Raw genomic sequence first — 19,198 nt, forward strand, 5'->3', positions numbered from 1 at the left:
AAGAAAGACAGGATTAGAAATCCCTCCATCCCTCCCACATACACCCCATCATATTGCTTTCCTACAGCGAAGGAAAGGGATGGGAAGAAAGAAAGAAAATAATGTTTGCAAAGTTCACTGTTCCACAGAGAGATTGCTAAATGTGAAGTGGTGAGTTAAATTGATTGCAGACGAGGCTTTAGCATATGTTAAAGAAAACCACATCATGTGAGGATACGGCCCGACAGAGAGACAGAGAGCGAAAAAAAACTACAAATCTCTTATGCAGTTTTGAGCAGCTCTCTCCATCTGGCTCTGCTGCTCTGCTACTGTAGTCCGTCTCCTTGGGGCAGCAATTAGAGTTCAACCACTATAGTGAATCATCATCCAAGGACAGTCCCTCTTTGGTGTAGCGTCCCTTCTGGCTAGCTGGGATATCTGGTGCCTTGTCCTTTTTAGGTATGTGGAAATTACTGAGCGCTCCCCTATTCTGGAGGCTCCCTGAGAAGAGAGGTGATGTCATGGTGTTAGTTCCTACGGGACAGGACGGTCAGTAGGATGAAATCTTTATGTGAAACAGCTGTGAGGAGCGCCAGGCAGGCCTCCAGAGCGCTAAGACACACAGCAAAACTCAATACTGACAACAGCAAGACTCAACACTGACAACAGAACTGACAACAGCAAAACTCAATACTGACAACAGCAAGACTCAACACTGACAACAGAACTGAAAACAGCAAGACTCAACACTGACAACAGCAAGACTCAACACTGACAACAGAACTGACAACAGCAAGACTCAACACTGACAACAGAACTGACAACAGAACTGACAACAGAACTGACAACAGCAAGACTTAACACTGACAACAGAACTGAAAACAGCAAGACTCAACACTGACAACAGAACTGACAACAGCGAGACTCAACACTGACAACAGAACAGACAACAGCAAGACTCAACACTGGACCTTTTATTTATTTATTTTGATTTAACTAGGCAGGTCAGTTAAGAACAAATTCTTATTTACAATGACAGCCTAGGAACAGTGGGTTAACTGCCTTGTTCAGGGGCAAAACGACAGATGTTTACCTCGTCAGCTCGGGGATTCAATCTAGCAACCTTTAGGCTAGTGGCCTCTAACCACTAGTCTACCTGCCGCCCATCAGCTCTGACACTGAACATCCCTTCAGGGACCTTCTAGATCATTTCACTGACATCACCAGAGCTCATGACATCAAGTCATAAATGCTGATTCCACACCAATAAACACACCAGTCATACTGGCACTGACAAAATCACTGACAAGCCCATGGCTAACTCACTCAGATTCCTATCAGCGGATGGATGGTCACTGGATCTGGAGGCAGCTCCAGTGACATGAACAACACAGGAGTGAGCCTAATAGGAAACTGCAGCGGGTTGGAGTAACGTAAGGGACGTAAGACAAGGAAGATGGTATGTGAATGTTAATATTGGGATGTAAGGTCACAGATAACGTGTATTTAGTATGTATGTACAGTACCAGTCAAAGGTTTGGAAACACCTACCCATTCAAGTGTTTTTCTTCATTTTTACTATTTTCTACATTGTAAAATAATATCGAAGACATAAAAACTATGACATAACACATATGGAATCATGTAGTAACCAAAAAAGTGTTAAACAAATCAAAACATATTTTATATTTGAGATTCTTCAAAGTAGCCACCCTTTGCCTTGATGACATCTTTGCACACTCTTTGTATTCTCTCAACCAGCTTCATGATGTAGTCACCTGGAATTCATTTCAGTTCCTTCCTCTCCCCTCTATTGCTCCAATGGATTTAGTTACCACGGTAACAGCCCGGGCACCAATACAACGTCCTGGCAACACTGTCAGATTTACAACATTATTAGGTATGGATTCACTGCCTGTCACATTCAGAGTGAAGGGGAGTTTCATATGGAGCTGCCTGCTAATGCCAGGTTTGATGACTCATTCAGAAACCTGGAGCCTGTAATGGTCAACATGAGTTACACTCAACATTCAACTCAACAATAAAGTGTTCCTCAGGGTCCATGGAACAGGTTCAACTGTAGGGAATACTGTGCTTTAGTGAGCCAAACAGAACTCATAGAACAGCACTTTGTGTTCTCACCCTGGGGCTCCAAACAATGAATGAGAGCTGAAACCCTCAACTTTTTCACAGTGTAACGTTATACTCATAATATTCTTCACAATATCTACTTTCCTTCCCTCTTTCCTCTCTCTCTCCCTCCATTTACTCTGTCCTCCCCCCTGTTCTCCTCCTCTGTGATGCTCACCCCCCTCTTGCTGACCCAGAAAACAAATTAAATGTAAAACTACACTTAATTTTTCTGAGGCTACATACATTCTTCTTATGTCCCCTCCCCCATCCCCGTCCACTGGATTTCTATTCTGAAATTTTTCCTGTTTGGTTTCAGTAGAGAAAGAAGAGGCAGAGAGAGAAGAGAGGGAAGGGGGAAAATATGTTGATGTTTCCCCTCAAACATGTAACCAGCGCTTAGCTCACAGCTGAAAATAATTTGGGCCTGCAGGCTGGCAGGCGAGGGGCTGAAACAAAACTCCTCCTCTCTCTCTGGGGGCTAGCCCAGTACTGCTCCAACAGATACCAGAGAGTGGGGGAAAGGGAGGAGAGAGGGAGGGAGGAGTAGAGAGAGAAACTGAAAGAGAGACAGAGAGATAAACCTCTTAACCGTAACCAAGTACATTTTATCAGCCAAAAGCATAATTTCTCCACAGCGTCAAGTTATAATTACACACGTAAGTGAAAAAAAAACAACCCATGAGCTGTGCAGTTTCAAAACGCTGGACAGACCCACTGGGCCAATTACACAGTTGACTCAGCCAAGGAATAGTTCAGCTAGTCAACAACTTTAACATAATTCAGCCAAATTGTGGCATATTTTCTTCCCTGACTTGTTCAGCTGTTCTGGGGACAGCAATGTGTGGAATTTGACCCGACTGGGGAGGCAATCGCTGCATACTGAAGGTTGGGGATGGATGGCAGCAGGGTTAGCTGATGCATATGTATTGGGGGTTGAGGGAGCGTTTGTTGGAGTGGGCAGTGCTCAGGAAATGTTTAACGGCCCATGGATGCCTTGAAGCCCTCTAGCACATCTGGTCACACACACACACACACACACACGCACAATCCCCTATCTGTTGGACGCTGTTTTTCCAGCTATGTGTGTGTGTGTGTGTGACATGCGTGCGTGTCTGTCCGTACAACTGTCTGTCTGTCCATCTACCCGCCTGTCTGTCTGTCTCTGTCTGTCAGCGTTTACTCACACCAGACAGGAAGACAAAGTGCTAACAGGCGTTTGCCCAGACTCGTCCCCTGCCATGTTAACACCTGGGTCAAATCAGGGGCCGAGACCTGGGGCCAAATTCAAGCCAGGTCGCTTTATCAGCGTTTATGGGCCTAGTTGTTGAGTGCTCTACTTTGGCCAGGTCCCAAATAGCACCCTATTCGTAATTCCCTATGTAATGCTCTACTGTTGATCAGGACCCATAGGGCTTTGGTCAAAACTAGTGCACTACATAGGGAATATGCTGCCGTTTAGGACACATCCCCAGTCTGCATTGGGACTGGGAGCATAGTAACTGGGAGATGAGGGACTTAGAGCTTGTGTGGTTACGGCCCAACAAGACCTGGCTTCATGCTTTGACTAATGGACCAAGTAATAATTTCAAACTGGCTCAGCATGTCTTTCACACTAACCTTGGCACTGTTTTTTGGATGGAGGGGTAACAAGCTAAAACAATACGGGTCAGAACCTCTGTTAAAAACATTTCAGGTCCTTGCTTGAGAGATTTTGGAGAGGTAGTCAGTGAAGACGATAGATTGTGTGATACAGTAGGTTATCAAGTCAACAACGTTCCTCTCAAGTTGAACTGAATTACCCTTCTTCTGGGTTGGAATGTTGCTGATGATTTCTTAATTGGCCTTAACTGCATTACAGTACATGGGGGAATTTCCAGTATTTTCCAAATGTTTCCTTCTGTGTGACAGATGGACTCAGAGTCGTCTCTTTTGTTTACTCCTGCAGGTTCAACATCATTTAGATCTTTATTTTCAAGTGTATCCTCCAATTACTAATCAAGTAGGAATCTAGGAACTGCAGTTTGGGGAGATGCCCCAGAACCCGTGAGGTCTGTTCCTCTGCAGTCTGGGATTAGAGGAGTTTCATGGCTCTCAGAAATAAGCTAGAGGCCTAAAACCAGTATACACCCCATTATTCTGTATTTACCTATGTCTCAAAGGAGGTGTGACAACAACGTGATTTAGAGGTATATCTATGCAAGACTAGTCTCTGGGTGACAGGCCAATTCTTTGACTGACTTGACTTAAACTATTTTAAGGTACTCATGGGGAGCATATTGGTCATCCACAACACTCTGTTATTTAACAGATCAATAGCAATAAAATAAAATACAATTTTATTGGTTGTGTATACATATTTTGCTGATTGTAATCGCAGGTGCAGAGAAATGCTTATGCATCTACCTCAAACAGTGCAGTATACCTAACAATACACAACAATAAACCAAATACCAATACTAAGAAAAATCAGAATGAACAATGCCAGAGTCTATAAATATGTGCTTTCAGAAAGTACTCATACCCCTTGACTTATTCCACATTTTGTTGTGTTACAACCTGAATTCAAAATGAAAACATGTTTTTAGACATTTTGACAAATGTATTGAAAATGAAATACAGAAACATCTCATTTACATAAGTATTCACAACCCTGAGTCAAAACATGTTAGAATCACCTTTGGCAGCGATTACAGTCTTTATGGGTAAGTCTCTAAGAGCTTTGCACACCTGGATTGTACAATATCTGCAAGTTATTCTTTAAAAAAATCTTCAAGCTCACATTATAAGTGTAGCAATGCACACATACTAGTAGCCTATAAGCGCAAATGTTGTAAAAGGCAATTAATGAGCAGCAAAACACTATTCTTAAGTGACCGCAAATGAGCTGCGTATGTATGCCAGTTAGGCTCTACGACCATTGTACAGCGGTTAGTTGTGATATAAACCTTATCAAAAACATATAGGCCTGTGGCCTAGGCTACATGAGGTGTTCGACAATGATTTGAAAAATGTTGCAAAAAAAAGGCATGCACATTCACAAGTGATAATATATACATCTCAAGTGATAGGCTAATATTGTCACCCATCAGACCGTTGTTGATTTAATCTTGTCTTTACATATACTGAATAATATTTGTGTGAAATGTGTTTCATTTAGAATGGACCATTATCATGCACCGGTCTCCAAACAGGGGCAGGATAAAAAAATACAGAGAATGGAGGATGCTTTTCTTGTGGTTCATTTTCATGCCAACCAGGTAGGCTATACTCCTGTTTTAAAGAGAAGCAATGTGCTTAATATTAGGAAAGTTGAGAAATAAATATAGTAGGCCTAGCCTATAGAAACCTGATGGGATCCTCCTATTTAAAAAACATCGTTTTCTCATGCACATATAAATGTTAGCCTATAGAAAGGTTGCGCAACATGAGCTCATGGGCTCTCATGAAGTGTTTGATTACAATTCCTCTTACATTTTCATTGATGTCAGGGTGATCATAGGGACAACAGAGTGCTGAGTACCAGGCAGTTAGTTTGGTAGGCTACTGATGACCACCAGCAGCATCAGAACTTGGAAAATCCAAATCAGCCTACTGATTAGAATACAGTATATACTGTAAATATGAAGTGGGTAAAACAGCATGTAAACATTATTAAATTGACCAGTGTTCAATGACTCTATGTAAAGTGCATTTGGGAAGTATTCTGACTTTTTCCACATGTTGTTGCATTACACCTTTATTCTAAAATATATATTTTTTTATCCCTCATCAATTTACACACAATTCCCCATAATGACAAAGCAAAAAAAATATATATAAAAAATATATATATTTAAAAAATGAAATATCACATTTACATAAGTATTCAGACCCTTTATTCGGTACTTTGTTGAAGCACTTTTGGTTGTGATTTCCTTCTTAGAGTCTTCCTGGGTATAACACTACAAGCTTGGCACACCTGTATTTGGGGAGTTTCTCCCATTCTTCTCTGCAGACCCTCTCAAGCTCTGTCAGATTGGATGAGGAGTGTCACTGCACAGCTATTATCAGGTCTCTCCAGAGATGTTCGATCGGGTTCAAGTCCGGGCTCTAGCTGGGCCACTCAAGGACATTCAGAGACTTGTCCCGAAGCCGTGTCTGCGTGGTCTTGGCTGGGTGCTTGTCTCGCCCCAGTCTGAGGTCCTGAGTGCTCTAGAGCAGGTTTTCATTAAGGATCTCTCTGTTCTTTGCGCCGTTCATCTTTCCCTCGATCCTGACTAGTCACCCAGTCCCTGCCGTTGAAAAACATCCCCACAGTATAACTTCTTCCTGTGAAATTGCAGAGCGCCAAATTCAAAATACAGAAATACTCATAATAAACATTCATAAAATATACAAGTGTTCTACATCAGTTTAAAGATTAACTTCTTGTTAATCCAGCCACTGTGTCAGTTTTCAAAAAGGCTTTACGGCGAAAGCATACCATGCGATTGTCTGAGGACAGTGCCCCACTTACAAAAGCATACAAACATTTTCTAGCCAAGTAGAGGAGTCACAAACGTCAGAAATAGCAAAAAAATTAATCATCTACCTTTGATGATCTTCATATGGTTGCACTAACAAGACTCCCTGTTCCACAATAAATGTTTGTTTTGTTCGATAAAGTCCCTCTTTATGTCCCAAAAACTCAGTTTTGTTGGTGCGTTTTGTTCAGTAATCCACTGGCTCCAGGGCGATCAAAACATGCAGACGAAAACATCCTAATAGTACTGGTAAAGTTCATCGAAACATGTCAAACGATGTTTATAATTCATCCTCAGGTTGTCTATTGTCTAAATAATCAATAATATAATTTTCAATAGAATGGAAAAACAACGAACGGCACGCTCACGGTCACGAGCCCAATCCAGCTCTGCATACTTCCCCCTGTCCACTGGCCAAAGGGTATTTTACTCGTTGTTTTTCAAAATACAAGCCCGAAACCATGTCTAAAGACTGTTGACATCTAGTGGAAGCCATATGAACTGCAATCTGGGCCCTAACCCATAACATAGTCAATAGGCATTCAATGGAAAACAACTCACATCAAAATATCCCACCTCCTGGATGGATTTTCCTCTGGTTTTTGCCTGCCATATCGGTTTTGTTATACTCACACACATTATTTTAACATTTTTAGAAACTTTTCTATCCAATACTACCATGCATATGCATATCCTAGCTTCTGGGCCTGAGTAACAGGCAGTTTACTTTGGGCATGTTTGTCATCCAAACTTCAAAATACTGCCCCCTACCCAAGAGAGGATAATGCTGCCACCACCATGCTTCTTGTTTCTCATGGTCTGAGAGTCTTTTAGGTGTCTTTTGTCAAACTCCAAGTGGGCTGTCATGTGCCTTTTACTGAGGAGTGGCTTCTGTCTGGCCACTCTACCATAAAGGCATGATTGGTGGACTGCTGCAGAGATGGTTGATCTTCTGGAAGGTTCTCCCATCTCCACAGAGGAACTCTGGAGCTCTGTCAGAGTGACCATTGGGTTCTTGGTCACCTCCCTAACCAAGGCCCATCTACCACGATTGCTCAGTTTGGCCGGGCAGCCAACTCTAGGAAGAGTCTTGGTGGTTACAATCCCTCTGTTTAAGAATGATGGAGGCCACTATGTTCTTGGGGACCTTCAATGCTGCAGAAATGGTTTGGTACCATTCTGTGCCTCGACACAAGTCAAGGGGTCTGAATATTTTCTGAGAGTACCGGGTGGTAGCCGGCTAGAACAGTGTCTAAGGATCAGGACAGGGTACAGGCTGGAGGCCGGCTAGTGGTGACTGTTTAATGGTCTGATGGCCTGAATATAGAAGCTGCTTCTCAGTCTCTTGGTCCCAGCTTTGATTCACCTGTACTGTCTCCACCTTCTAGATTGTATCAGGGTGAACAGGACCTGGCTCGGGTGGCTGAGGTCCTTGATGATCTTTTTTGCCTTCCTGTGACACTGGGTGCTGATGATGTCCTGGAGGGCAGGCAGTGTGCCCCCGGTGATGCGTTGGGCTGAACGCACCACACTCTAGAGAGACCTGCGGTTGCAATTCCCGTACCAGGCGGTGATACAGCCCGACAGGATGCTCTCAGTGGTGCATCTGTAGAAGTTTGTGATGTCTTAGGGACCAAGCCGCTGTTGCGCCTTCTTCACCACACTGTCGTACACACCAAGGAACTTGAAGCTTTTCACCCTCTCCACTGCGGTTCCGTTGATATGGAAGGGAGCGTTCTCTCTCTGCTGTCTCCTGTAGTAAACGATCAGCTTCTTCATTTTGTTGACGTTGAAGGAGAGATTATTTTCCTGGAACATTGTTGGCAATCAGGCCTACCACTGTTGTGACGACAGCAAAGTTGCTGATTGAGTTTGAGACTTGCGTGGCCACCCATGGGTGAACAGGGAGTACAGGAGGGTGCTGAGTGTTGAGGATCAGCATGGCAGAGGTGTTATTGCCTACCTTCACCACCTGGGGTCGACCCATCAGGAAGTCCAGGACCCAGTTGCACAGGGCGGGGTTCAGACCTAGGGTCCTAAGCTTAGTGATGATCTTGGAGGACACTATGGTGTTGAAGGCTGAGCTATAGTCGATGAACAACATTCTTACATAAGTATTTATATTGTGCAGATGGGATAGGACAGTGTTCAGTGCAATGGTGATTGCATCCTCCATGGATCAGTTAGGGTGGTATGCAAATTGTAGTGGGTCTAGGGTGTCGGATAAGGTGGAGGTGTTATGATCCTTAACTAGCAGTCCAACTCTGCTAACTGGACTGTGTCGGTCTGTCTGTATCTCTCTCTCTCTCTGTCATTGCAGGATGCCAGCTGCTAGCACAATGACTGGTGGGAGGGCCCTGCTGCTCTGTACCAACACTGACAACTGTATCTACCAATCAGTCAACGGGTATGTATTGCATTACTACTTCCTGTATACATTTTACAATCCACTCCATGGAACCCCTTAGAAACCATCTGAGGCCAACAGTGCCAGTCAGTCAGACTGTCCCATCTGGTGTTCCAACAATGGAAGGGCAGCAGGGCAAAGGTTTCCATCTGACAGCTGGATACTGTTACTGGGCACCCTGCTGTCGCTAGTGCTGGTGAAGCCCTAAGCTATGGATGGCACAGCTTAAAGAAATACCAAAATATCAGAAAAGTCCAATCAACAGAGATCAATTTTTCCCTCTCATGCAACTCCTCTTCACCCAGTTGAACCTGTTCCCCTTGTCTCCTCCTCTGTCTCCCCGTCCTCTGTTGCTCCGCTGGTCAGAGATGGTTGTTGTACCCACCTTCTGCCTCCACCATCCCCCTCCCCACCCCTCCTTGTCTGTGGGTGAGAGGAAGTCTTCCCATAGTTCCCTGCTCTTAGCCAGGCTCTCTTTATGAAACTGGCCATTCCCCTGCCAAGAAGAAGAGAACACTATTGATCCCCCCTCCCTCCCTCCATCTGTTGCTCTTCCACCCTCCTCTCCTTTCCTTTCCTCCCCTCCCCTCGCACTCTCTTTCTCTTTTTCTTGGCTTTGCAGATTGACTTAGTTTCCCCCTCTGCTGCTCCATGCTTCATAAAAACTATAGCCTCAAATGAAGGCAGAGAAAGCAAACTACTAATAAAACAATGAGAATATGTCACCCCAAAAATAAGTCACTCATCCTTGTTGTTCATAATCGTAATTTTATAATATTTCAACACCATTTATCATTCAAATGTATGGGAGTTGAAGGGAATTTCTAAGCTCCGTCATTGGAACTCCTTTCCCCAAAAAATGACATATTGCATTGCATCTTTGTCGTTCATTCAGTTAAGCATGCACTCGATTGAACAGTCCGTTTCCTTAAGTTTCCCTCAAAATTGCAGGACCTTTCAATTTCATACATACAATAATGCGATATCATCAGAAGTTGCAGTCAGAGGCCACGTTTCCTCCGTTTGTTTTAAAGCCAAATCATTTGAACTGGCTTTGATCCAAGATGGAGTCAGTTAGTGGTTCAGCTTTAGTTTAGACAAGATGCATGTCCCTACCCCAGCCTCTCCATTTGCTGTGTACACTTTCATCCTCCCAGAAATGGCTGTGCTGCTTGTAAACTTTGACCTAAAACCTTGAGTTCAAACTGTTAGCACCCAGTCATCATGCAGAAATGACACAAATTTGGTTCTACTGGGGGTTGTTGTTTTACGAGAATTCCTACTCATTTACTCTGAACAATCTTTTGAAATATTAGGACATGTAAACAGCATAAATATGTTCCAGCGGAGGACTTGATCTGTACCAGCAGCCTCTTATTTGCGAGTGAAGTCAGTTCTGAAAAACTGAAAGTTTGCATCATAGTTTTCACATACAAACGTTATATGTCTGACCTCAGAATCAAAAAGGCTAAGAAAAAATGTTATGGTCATTTTGGTAGAACGTTTATTTTGATTGGTGATTTTCTACATTTATGAACATTTCTGATAGCAGATGTGCCCATGTAAACATGATTATTAGGGAAATCGTTTTTGCAAAGCATGTAAACGTTTTAAACAAACTTATATTAATCTGACTATCCACAATTGTATTCTTGTGTGCATTTAACCGTGCTCAGTAATTATATGTCCACTCATATGATAAATAGTGTGGTGCTCACAGTTATTTTGACCAGGAAGGGTTTGGCACTGCTTTCTCTAATGTGTGTGTGTGTGTGTGTGTGTGTGTGTGTGTGTGTGTGTGTGTGTGTGTGTGTGTGTGTGTGTGTGTGTGTGTGTGTGTGTGTGTGTGTGTGTGTGTGTGTGTGTGTGTGTGTGTGTGTGTGTGTGTGTGTGTGTGTGTGTGTGTGTGTGTAGGCTCCAGTGCTGCGGCTTGAAGGTTGAGGCTCAGTCTGTGGTCCCCCAGCGGCCAGACGTGGTGTGCGGTGACAGGGACACCTCCAAGCGGCCCCTCTCTCCCCTGGTTTCCTCTCTGGACGGGCCAGGCACCATTGACACAATGCTCACTCACAAAAGAACCACCTCGGACCCCCGTACCACCATGGAGAATGGACTGGGCGGCTGTAGCAAACTCAACAAGACCCCGGCGGGTCTGAAGACCAGCGCCAGCATCCGGGACAAGATCTCCCAATGGGAGGGAAAGAAGGAGACCGCCCCTACCTCTTCTACCTCCCCTGTAGTTGGAAGTGGTCTATGCCCGCTGAACACAGCGCAGAAGGAACCAGAGACTGTGCGAAAGAAGGAGACCACCAATACCTCAGAGGTCCACAGGTCCGACAGTAAGTGGTTGGCCAGCTGGGATAGGCAGGACTCTGGGAAGGAGAACTCAGGAAAGCTGGGGGATTTACGGCCTAAGTCTCCTGAGGGCCCCACTACCAGGGACAAAGAGGTGATACTGGATAGAGGACCCCTCAGAGGCAGTAGTAAATCCATTGAGACAGCTAAGGACAAGAAGTCTGTTTTGACTCACATTAAGAAACTGGAGCAGGCAATGAAAGAGGGTTCCACCAAGCCCTCCTTGGTGTTGCCTGGGAACTATTTCTGCCCCCCTTCCCAGGAGGAGCAGGAGGGGGCGGAGAGGAAGGGGAACGAGCCCATATTTGGGACGCTGGAAGTTGCGGGGTCAACGTGCCGGCGGAGATCAGGTGACCCTGAGAACGTGTACACTGAGCCTGGTGCTGCCAGTCCCTCCATCAACCCCTTACCCAAACCCCAGCGCACCTTCCAGCACCACACCCCACCCAGCACCCCCGCCTCAGGCCTGGGCCTTGGCAAGGGGAGACGTAACCTGCCCCCTCTGCCCTCCATCCCCCCGCCTCCCCTACCCACCTGCCCCCCTCCAGGAGTCTGCAGGAGACCCTGGGCAGAGAGAACCAGAGACAGCAGCAATAGGTAAGAGACCAGACAGAGATGAAATGAGACAGAAATGGGAGGGAATACAGCACCCTCAGATTCAGATTAATTCATTGCTACACAGCAAAAGGTCGGTGGTACAGTATTTTCTATCCGTACAGCATTTTATATAAACTCTGACAAAGTTCTTAGTGACATCTTTGCCCGTACATGTTTTTCCCCAACCCCACATACTTTATCCTGTCATCCAGTTTAGCTTCTCATTCTGCACATCTGCAATGAATCAGAGGAGGGGGTGATGATGTCATCCTCATTCTACTCATCATTCTAGGGGATGAGATCATTGGTTGGAGCTGTGGAATGTACACATGGACCACTGAACCATGCCAAGAGTCTCCTGGCAGGAAACAATAACATATTACATTGTGTGTCTGTGGTAGAGTGGCCCTTGGAATATCAATGGCTTATGTTTGAGTAATTATATGGCTCTATCATAGCATTGCGTTAGAGTACCTTCCATTTTCAACTATGAGCAGCTAGCCATGAAGTGTCCGTGTGTAATGTGTGTTCTTAAACTGTCCTACAAGAGACACTAAAGGCGGATGTTGGCATTTATAGGGATGACTGATATATTGGAGGCAGCTCTGAAAGGTAGTCACGAGCTGGCAAAGCCACAAAGTCATAAAATCTGATTTTAAACCTAACCCTAACCTTAACACTGCTAACCCTAACCTTAAATTAAGACCAAAAAGCTTTTTTTTGTTTTCATTCATTTCTATATTATAGCCAATTTTGACTTTGCAACTGGCCTATCCAAGGGGAAATCACTCAGTTCTGCATCCAGGACAACACTCATGACAATAAACGTCAACCTGCATTATTTGTGACCCTTATAGTAAAATATTATGAATAATAATAATATAAGCCGTTTAGCAGATGCTTTTATCCAGAGCAACTTACAGTCATGCATACATACTGGTGGAGCACATATGGGTGGTCTCGGGAATCAAACCCACTACCCTGGCTATACAAGCAGCATGCTCTACCAACTGAGTTACAGAGGACCAGAGATAATGACTCACGCTTACACAATTATATATTTCCCACCTGGTTGATCTGTGTGTGTGTGTGTCTCTCCTACAGGAAGTCCTATGAGTTTGAGGATCTGCTGCAATCTTCGTCAGAGAGCAGCAGGGTGGACTGGTACGCTCAGTCACGACTTGGCCTCACACGCACTTTATCAGAGGAGAACGTCTACGAGGATATCCTAGGTAACACACTCTGGTCTTAAATATATGTTTGTATAACATGGGCTTGATGGCTCAGTTGGTTGGAGTTGTTGGTTGGTTTGCAACACCATAGCTGTGGGTTTCCTGCATGGACCACATATGCTGGTATTCCTATATGTTCCTAACACTGTAGAACAGTGGAAGCCCCCTGTAAGGGTTGACTTGGGCCATGGGCCCCTCTGCTCAAAGAGTTCAGAGAAAAGTCACTGCCACAGAGTTCGAGGTCATGTTCAGTAGGGTACACCGTAGCAAAACGCTTTGCAGTGAAAAACAAAAAAGCTGTGTTTTTATTGGACATGTTTAGGTAGTACCTCCCCATTTCACTGTGTACCAAAATGTTTTCTACCTACTGAACACGACCCAGGTGTAACTAAGGTTATGTTTTCTTTTGTGCGTGTTCTTTCTGTGTTTCTGTAGCTTTTTAATTTAGAAGAGGCACGATGCTTCAGAATTGTTATTAGTAATGGCAGCTGCTCTTACCTACGTTCCTGCGTTATTGTTTTCTCTGTTATACTAACCCCACCTTCTGCCTTTTCCATGTTTTGTGAGGTCTTAGGTGAGCTGGTCTGCTGTGTGATTGTCTCTGAGGCTGCTGTGGGGGGCATATTTGCGTGACTTAGTCCCCCGGGGCATTTTTAGCAACATTATCCATATTTCTATGGTTTTCATCACTCACATTGTTGTGTTATGAGGATTGCTTGTTACATGTAAGGTATATTCAGGTCAGTGCTGTAGGGCTTAACCATAACAATCAAATGGTGTTTTTAATTGCATTTAGATGATGCCTATACTTAGTCTGTCGTTTCTTACAGTGTCACAGTGTAGTACTTAGAGTGAATTCTCCGACATGGTCCACCGAACCCCCAGCTGCCCATGGGTTAGGTAACTCATAAGTGCCAACTGGAGAAAGAGCTAGAGCTGGAGCTACAGCGAGAGAGAGACAAAGGCGGGACAGTGCATTACGATAACTGGGCTAGGTCTGAGTGTATTCTCATAGGGCTGTCTATAGTCTACACCATACATACTCTTAACAACTCGACACAACTCGTCTGCTGTTTCAGATAAAGAGAGCAATAACTCTCACTAAGTTAAATCTCAGTAGCACAGACTTTGAATAGTATAGTCAGTCAGTGATATTAGTCACTTGAAACAGCCATTGATCTAGCTGATTCTTTGATTTTCTGAGAGGAGAGGATGGGAGGGGAGGAGGAGGAGGAGAGGATTGGAGTGGAGGAGGAGAGGAGGGGAGAGGAGGGGAGGGGAGGAGAGGAGAGGAGAGGAGAGGAGAGGAGAGGAGAGGAGAGGAGAGGAGAGGAGAGGAGAGGAGAGGAGAGGAGAGGAGAGGAGAGGAGAGGAGAGGAGAGGAGAGGAGAGGAGAGGAGAGGAGAGGAGCTGGCTGTCGCGGTCCCTGTCTGATGTCCCCCTCCAACAGGTCCATCTGGTGGATGAATCGACAGGGGAGAAGAGATGAGCCCCGGCTCTGGAAAATGGGCCTCTCTGTCCCTGCCTTAATCTTATCTGCACACACAGCCATGTTTAGAGTTACTGGTAGGATCAGTCACATTCTGATGCAGTTTATCTTGGTGAAATATTAGCTTGGTTGCAAGCAAACTCTGCTGCTGGCAGGTCTGTACATACGCAAATCTGGAGCAAACAACTAAAACCTACCATCAATGAATTAGAGCACTCATTTGAGAAGATTGCCGTCAAATGAATAACGTTGGACATTAAAACCGTGGTTCAGTAGGATCACAGTGTGTCGCTGAGTGTAGAATGGAGGTGACAGTTGCTGTGTGTTAATGGGATGCTTTCTGTTCTGATTCCTCTATAGACCCTCCGTCAAAGGAGAACCCTTACGAAGATATAGAGTTGGAGAGAAGTTGCCTTGGAAACAAGTGCTCTTTACCCATCTCCTCCCCGTCATGCCCAGTCCCCGACACACCAACCAAGGTACATAAGACGATACACTAGAATGAATTCTCCTTGCGAGTAATGTGCATTCTGCGTATAGTGAATGTGGTCACAGCATAGTGATCAACCTCTTATAGTGATTAGATTGTGAACTAATCTTCAAAGGCAATAAAGGCCCACTATACAATTTCAAGAGAAGTGAACAAACATACATATTGATACACATCTCCTCCCCCTCCCACTATATCTCCTGCTCTTCCTCCTCTATCTCCCACCAGCTCTCCTCAAAGCCAGTTTTCTTCAGGCAGAACTCAGAACGTCGCAGCTTCAAGCTCCTGGACCCGCGCAAGGCCAACCGGGACACCGGCATTTCCTCACCCTCTCGCATCAGTCCCCCCTCCACCCCCAGTAGCCCTGACGACACCCCAAACCTCTCAGGAGACCCTTACAACCGCAGGCGCAGGAAGATCCCCAGGGTAAAGGAGGGGTATACTAGGCCACTGAAACTTCCTCCCTTTCCCATTGATTTCCAGGCAGTCTACTACTCTCATATGTCCCAATCTAGTGCAGAAGGACAGAGACAGTTAAAATGATGTGGTTAGACAGGAGACAGACAGTTAAGAAGATTTCTTTTGATAATATATTTCCTCTAGAGAGAATGTATCCCAAAAGCTCTGAATGGCATTATGTGGTTCCTGCCAGTCTGGCTGCCAGTCTGCTAATGCCTCTGCCAACAATGCCTCCGTAATTGCCTTTTTTGGCCTGGTAATGACAAACGAGTTGGCTAATAAGGCAGAACTAGCCTGGCACCCAGTTCCAGGTTAATTATGTAGTGAGTGGGTGGTTCTGAGAAGCTAAGGTTGCTGACTGTTGTTGTCTTGCTTCTCCTCAATACAGATGGTGCTGAAGATCAACAGCATATTTGAAGCTAGGAGAGGGAAGAAACGCATGAAGAGGGTGTCTCAGTCTACTGAGTCCAACTCAGGGAGAGGTGAGGCTGGGGGAGACCTTCCAGGAACATCAAGGGGGGCCTCAAGTTAACAAGAGCTGTATCTCACTCTTTTTTGTCTTTGATGTAGTGACAGATGAGAACAGTGAGTCGGAGAGTGACACAGAGGAGAAATTGAAAGGTGAGGAGATCTCAAATATCTGTGTGTGTTTTTGGTTTTACTATCCTTGTGGGGAACAGAAGTCCTCACAAGGATATTAAAGCAAGGAACATTTAGACATGTGGGGACATTTTGCCGGTCCCCACAAAGGAAGTTACTATTTTAGGCTTAGGGGTTAGGTTTAGGGTTAAGGTTAGGAGTTAGAGTTATGGGTTTGGGGTTAAGGTTAAGGTTAGGTTAATGGTTAGGGTTAGGGGTTGGGGAAAATAGGATTTTAAATGTGAATCAATTGTTTGGTCCTCACAAGGATAGTAAAACAAACGTGTATAGGACTCTCTCCTTTGTAGAGGGGGCATTATTGTCTGGAGGATGTCCTTCCTTTGGTTAAAGTGTATGTTGTTGTTTCAGCTCACAGCCAGCGTCTGTCGTCAGTGCAGTCCATGTTGAGGCAGACGGGGCGGTACCGGACACTGGAGAGGGACCTGATGGACCTACAGGAAAGGAAGCTGTTTGAGTACTTCATAGTGGTGGCCCTCCATAAGACCAAGGCTGGAGCTCCTTACCTACCAGAGGTCACTCAGCAGTTCCCCCTGAAGGTAGGCAGACACTTAGTCCTCAACCAACTGGATATGCACTGGCCATATAATCAGTGAAAAAATGATGTATAAAACACAAGTACATGTCTTGTGTTTTTGTATGTGACCTACCAGACCAGAATGTGTCTTTGTGGGTTTTACACATGCATCTCTGTAGATGTGTTAAATTGTGTGTGCTCTCTGTCGAGAGTTTGTGTGTGAGATAATATCAGATGTGGTATTGCAGCTGACCTGTTATTCTCTCTGTGTCAGCTGGAGAGAAGCTTCAAGTTCATGCGGGAAACAGAGGACCAACTGAAGGTCATCCCCCAGTTCTGTTTCCCTGACGCGAGGGACTGGGCCCCCGTTGACAACTTCCCCAGGTCAGACACAAACACACACGAACTCAACCCATAAATAAGGTCTTGACAAATTATGAATGGTAGGCTAGTGAGCTGCTAATCGTGTGTTTTAGCCCCTTGCTCCTCGTATTAGGAGAGCACCAGTCACTTCTTCTTTACCCAATAGCACCTAGACCCAGGCCAATCTCTCAAGCACTGCTTTCTTCCTAGAAGTGACATTGTGTTTTTGAGGGGAGACAGATAATAAAACTCCTCTAGTATATACTTGAAGGGTATAGGTCCTACAGGGGCCATTGGAATGTTAGCACAAGCAGACAGGCTGCATCCCAAATGGGATCCTATTCCCTGTACACTGAGTATTCAAAACATTAAGTACACCTGCTCTTTCCATGACATAGACTGACCAGGTGAATCCAGGTGAACGCTATGATCCCTTATTGATGTCACCTGTTAAATCCACTTCAATCAGTGTATAGATGAAGGGGAGGAGACAGTTTAAGGAAGGATTTTTAAGCCTTGAGACAATTGACACATGGATTGTGTGTGTGGCATTCAGAGTGTGAAGGAGCAAGACAAAAGATTTAAGATCTGCCTTTGAACAGGGTATGGTAGTAGGTGCCAGGCGCATTGGTTTGAGTGGGTCAAGAACTGCAACGCTGCTGGGTTTTTCACGCTCAACAGTTTCCTGTGTGTATCAAGAATTGTTCACCTCCCAAAGGACATACAGCAAACTTGACACAACTGTGGGAAGCATTATAGTCAACATGGGCCAGCATCCCTGTGGAATGCTTTCGACACCTTATAAAGTCCATTCCCCGACAAATTGGGGGTCCATGCCCCGACAAATATTTTGACCATAGGGCTCTGGTCAAAGTAGTGCACTATATAGGGAATAGGGTGCCATTTTAGATACAGACAGAGCCCCCTCAAACACACACTTGCAGGGCAAAGACATTGAGCTGGCTGACACACTGCCTGTCAGAGAGCCAGGGTTGGTCAACGCACACCTGTCAGGCAGACTGGAGCTGTCTTTGGAGTTGTCTTTGTGTGGGTGCTGCCCTGAGAGTAGGACTGAATAACAAAGTAGGGCCTTATTGGTTTTAATGACATCAAGCAACGATTGGCAGAATGGCGCCGGAGGAGATGGCTGCCATTTTACGGGCTCCTAACCAATTGTGCTATTTTGTGTGTTATTTTTTGCTTCGTTTGTAACTTATTTTGTACATAATGTTTCTGCCACAGTCTCTTATGACCGAAAAGAGCTTCTGGATATCAGAACATCAATTACTCACCTCGAACTGGAGGTGAGTCGGACACAAAAGATTTAACGCTGATACCGGACCAGGTATCCCTGTCATTCACTTGAAGAAGAGATGCCGATACAGGGGACGCAGGTCCGGGTGCCTTGTGAGAATTCATCCGCGAGTGGGTAACCCGCCTCTACCGTCCGTCTTATTGGCCAATCATTGGAGGATAAATTGGATGAGCACCGTTCAAGACTATCCTACCAACAGGACATTAAATACTTTAATATCTTATATTTCACCGAGTTGTGGCTGACCGACGACGTAGATAACATACAGTTGGCTGGGTTTTCCGTGCATCGGCAAGACAGAACTGCCTCTGGTAAGACAAGGGGTGGCGGTCTGTGTCTATTTTTCAATAACAGCTGGGGCACGAAATCTAATATTAAGGAAGTCTCAAGGTTTTGCTCGCCTGAGGTAGAGTATATCATGATAAGCTGTAGACCACACATAGATGCATACAAAGCTCTCCATCCCCCTCTATTTGGCAAATCTGGCCATAATTCTATCTTCCTGATTCCCGCTTTGAACCCTACTACACCGCCTCAGACGCTCATCGGATGTGGCAGGGCCTGCATACTATTACGAACTACTAAGGGAAGCTCAGCCACGAGCTGCCCTGTGACACGAGCCTACCAGATGAGCTAAATTACTTCTATACTCTCTTCGAGGCAAGCAACACTGAAGCATGTATGAGGGCACCAGCTGTTCTGGACA

At 45.0% G+C, this 19,198-nt stretch overlaps 1 protein-coding gene across 2 annotated transcripts in view; it reads left to right on the forward strand.

Moving 5' to 3' along the window:
- Positions 1-19,198, forward strand: part of si:dkey-82f1.1 (DENN domain-containing protein 2A) — a 48,120-nt gene that overhangs the window by 18,282 nt on the left and 10,640 nt on the right. The window contains exons 2-10 of one of the 2 annotated variants that reach the window (XM_064989850.1): positions 8,935-9,021; positions 10,936-11,970; positions 13,075-13,202; positions 15,052-15,170; positions 15,410-15,607; positions 16,029-16,122; positions 16,211-16,261; positions 16,649-16,836; positions 17,089-17,198. In XM_064989850.1, coding sequence (XP_064845922.1) covers positions 8,936-9,021; positions 10,936-11,970; positions 13,075-13,202; positions 15,052-15,170; positions 15,410-15,607; positions 16,029-16,122; positions 16,211-16,261; positions 16,649-16,836; positions 17,089-17,198 — 2,009 coding nt within the window. In that variant the 5' untranslated portion in view covers position 8,935. The remainder of the gene's footprint in view (positions 1-8,934; positions 9,022-10,935; positions 11,971-13,074; positions 13,203-15,051; positions 15,171-15,409; positions 15,608-16,028; positions 16,123-16,210; positions 16,262-16,648; positions 16,837-17,088; positions 17,199-19,198) is intronic. The other variant, XM_064989851.1, reaches the window with a different exon arrangement.

Source organism: Oncorhynchus masou, chromosome 15, assembly GCF_036934945.1.
Source record: "Oncorhynchus masou masou isolate Uvic2021 chromosome 15, UVic_Omas_1.1, whole genome shotgun sequence".
NCBI classification, from domain to species: domain Eukaryota; kingdom Metazoa; phylum Chordata; class Actinopteri; order Salmoniformes; family Salmonidae; genus Oncorhynchus; species Oncorhynchus masou.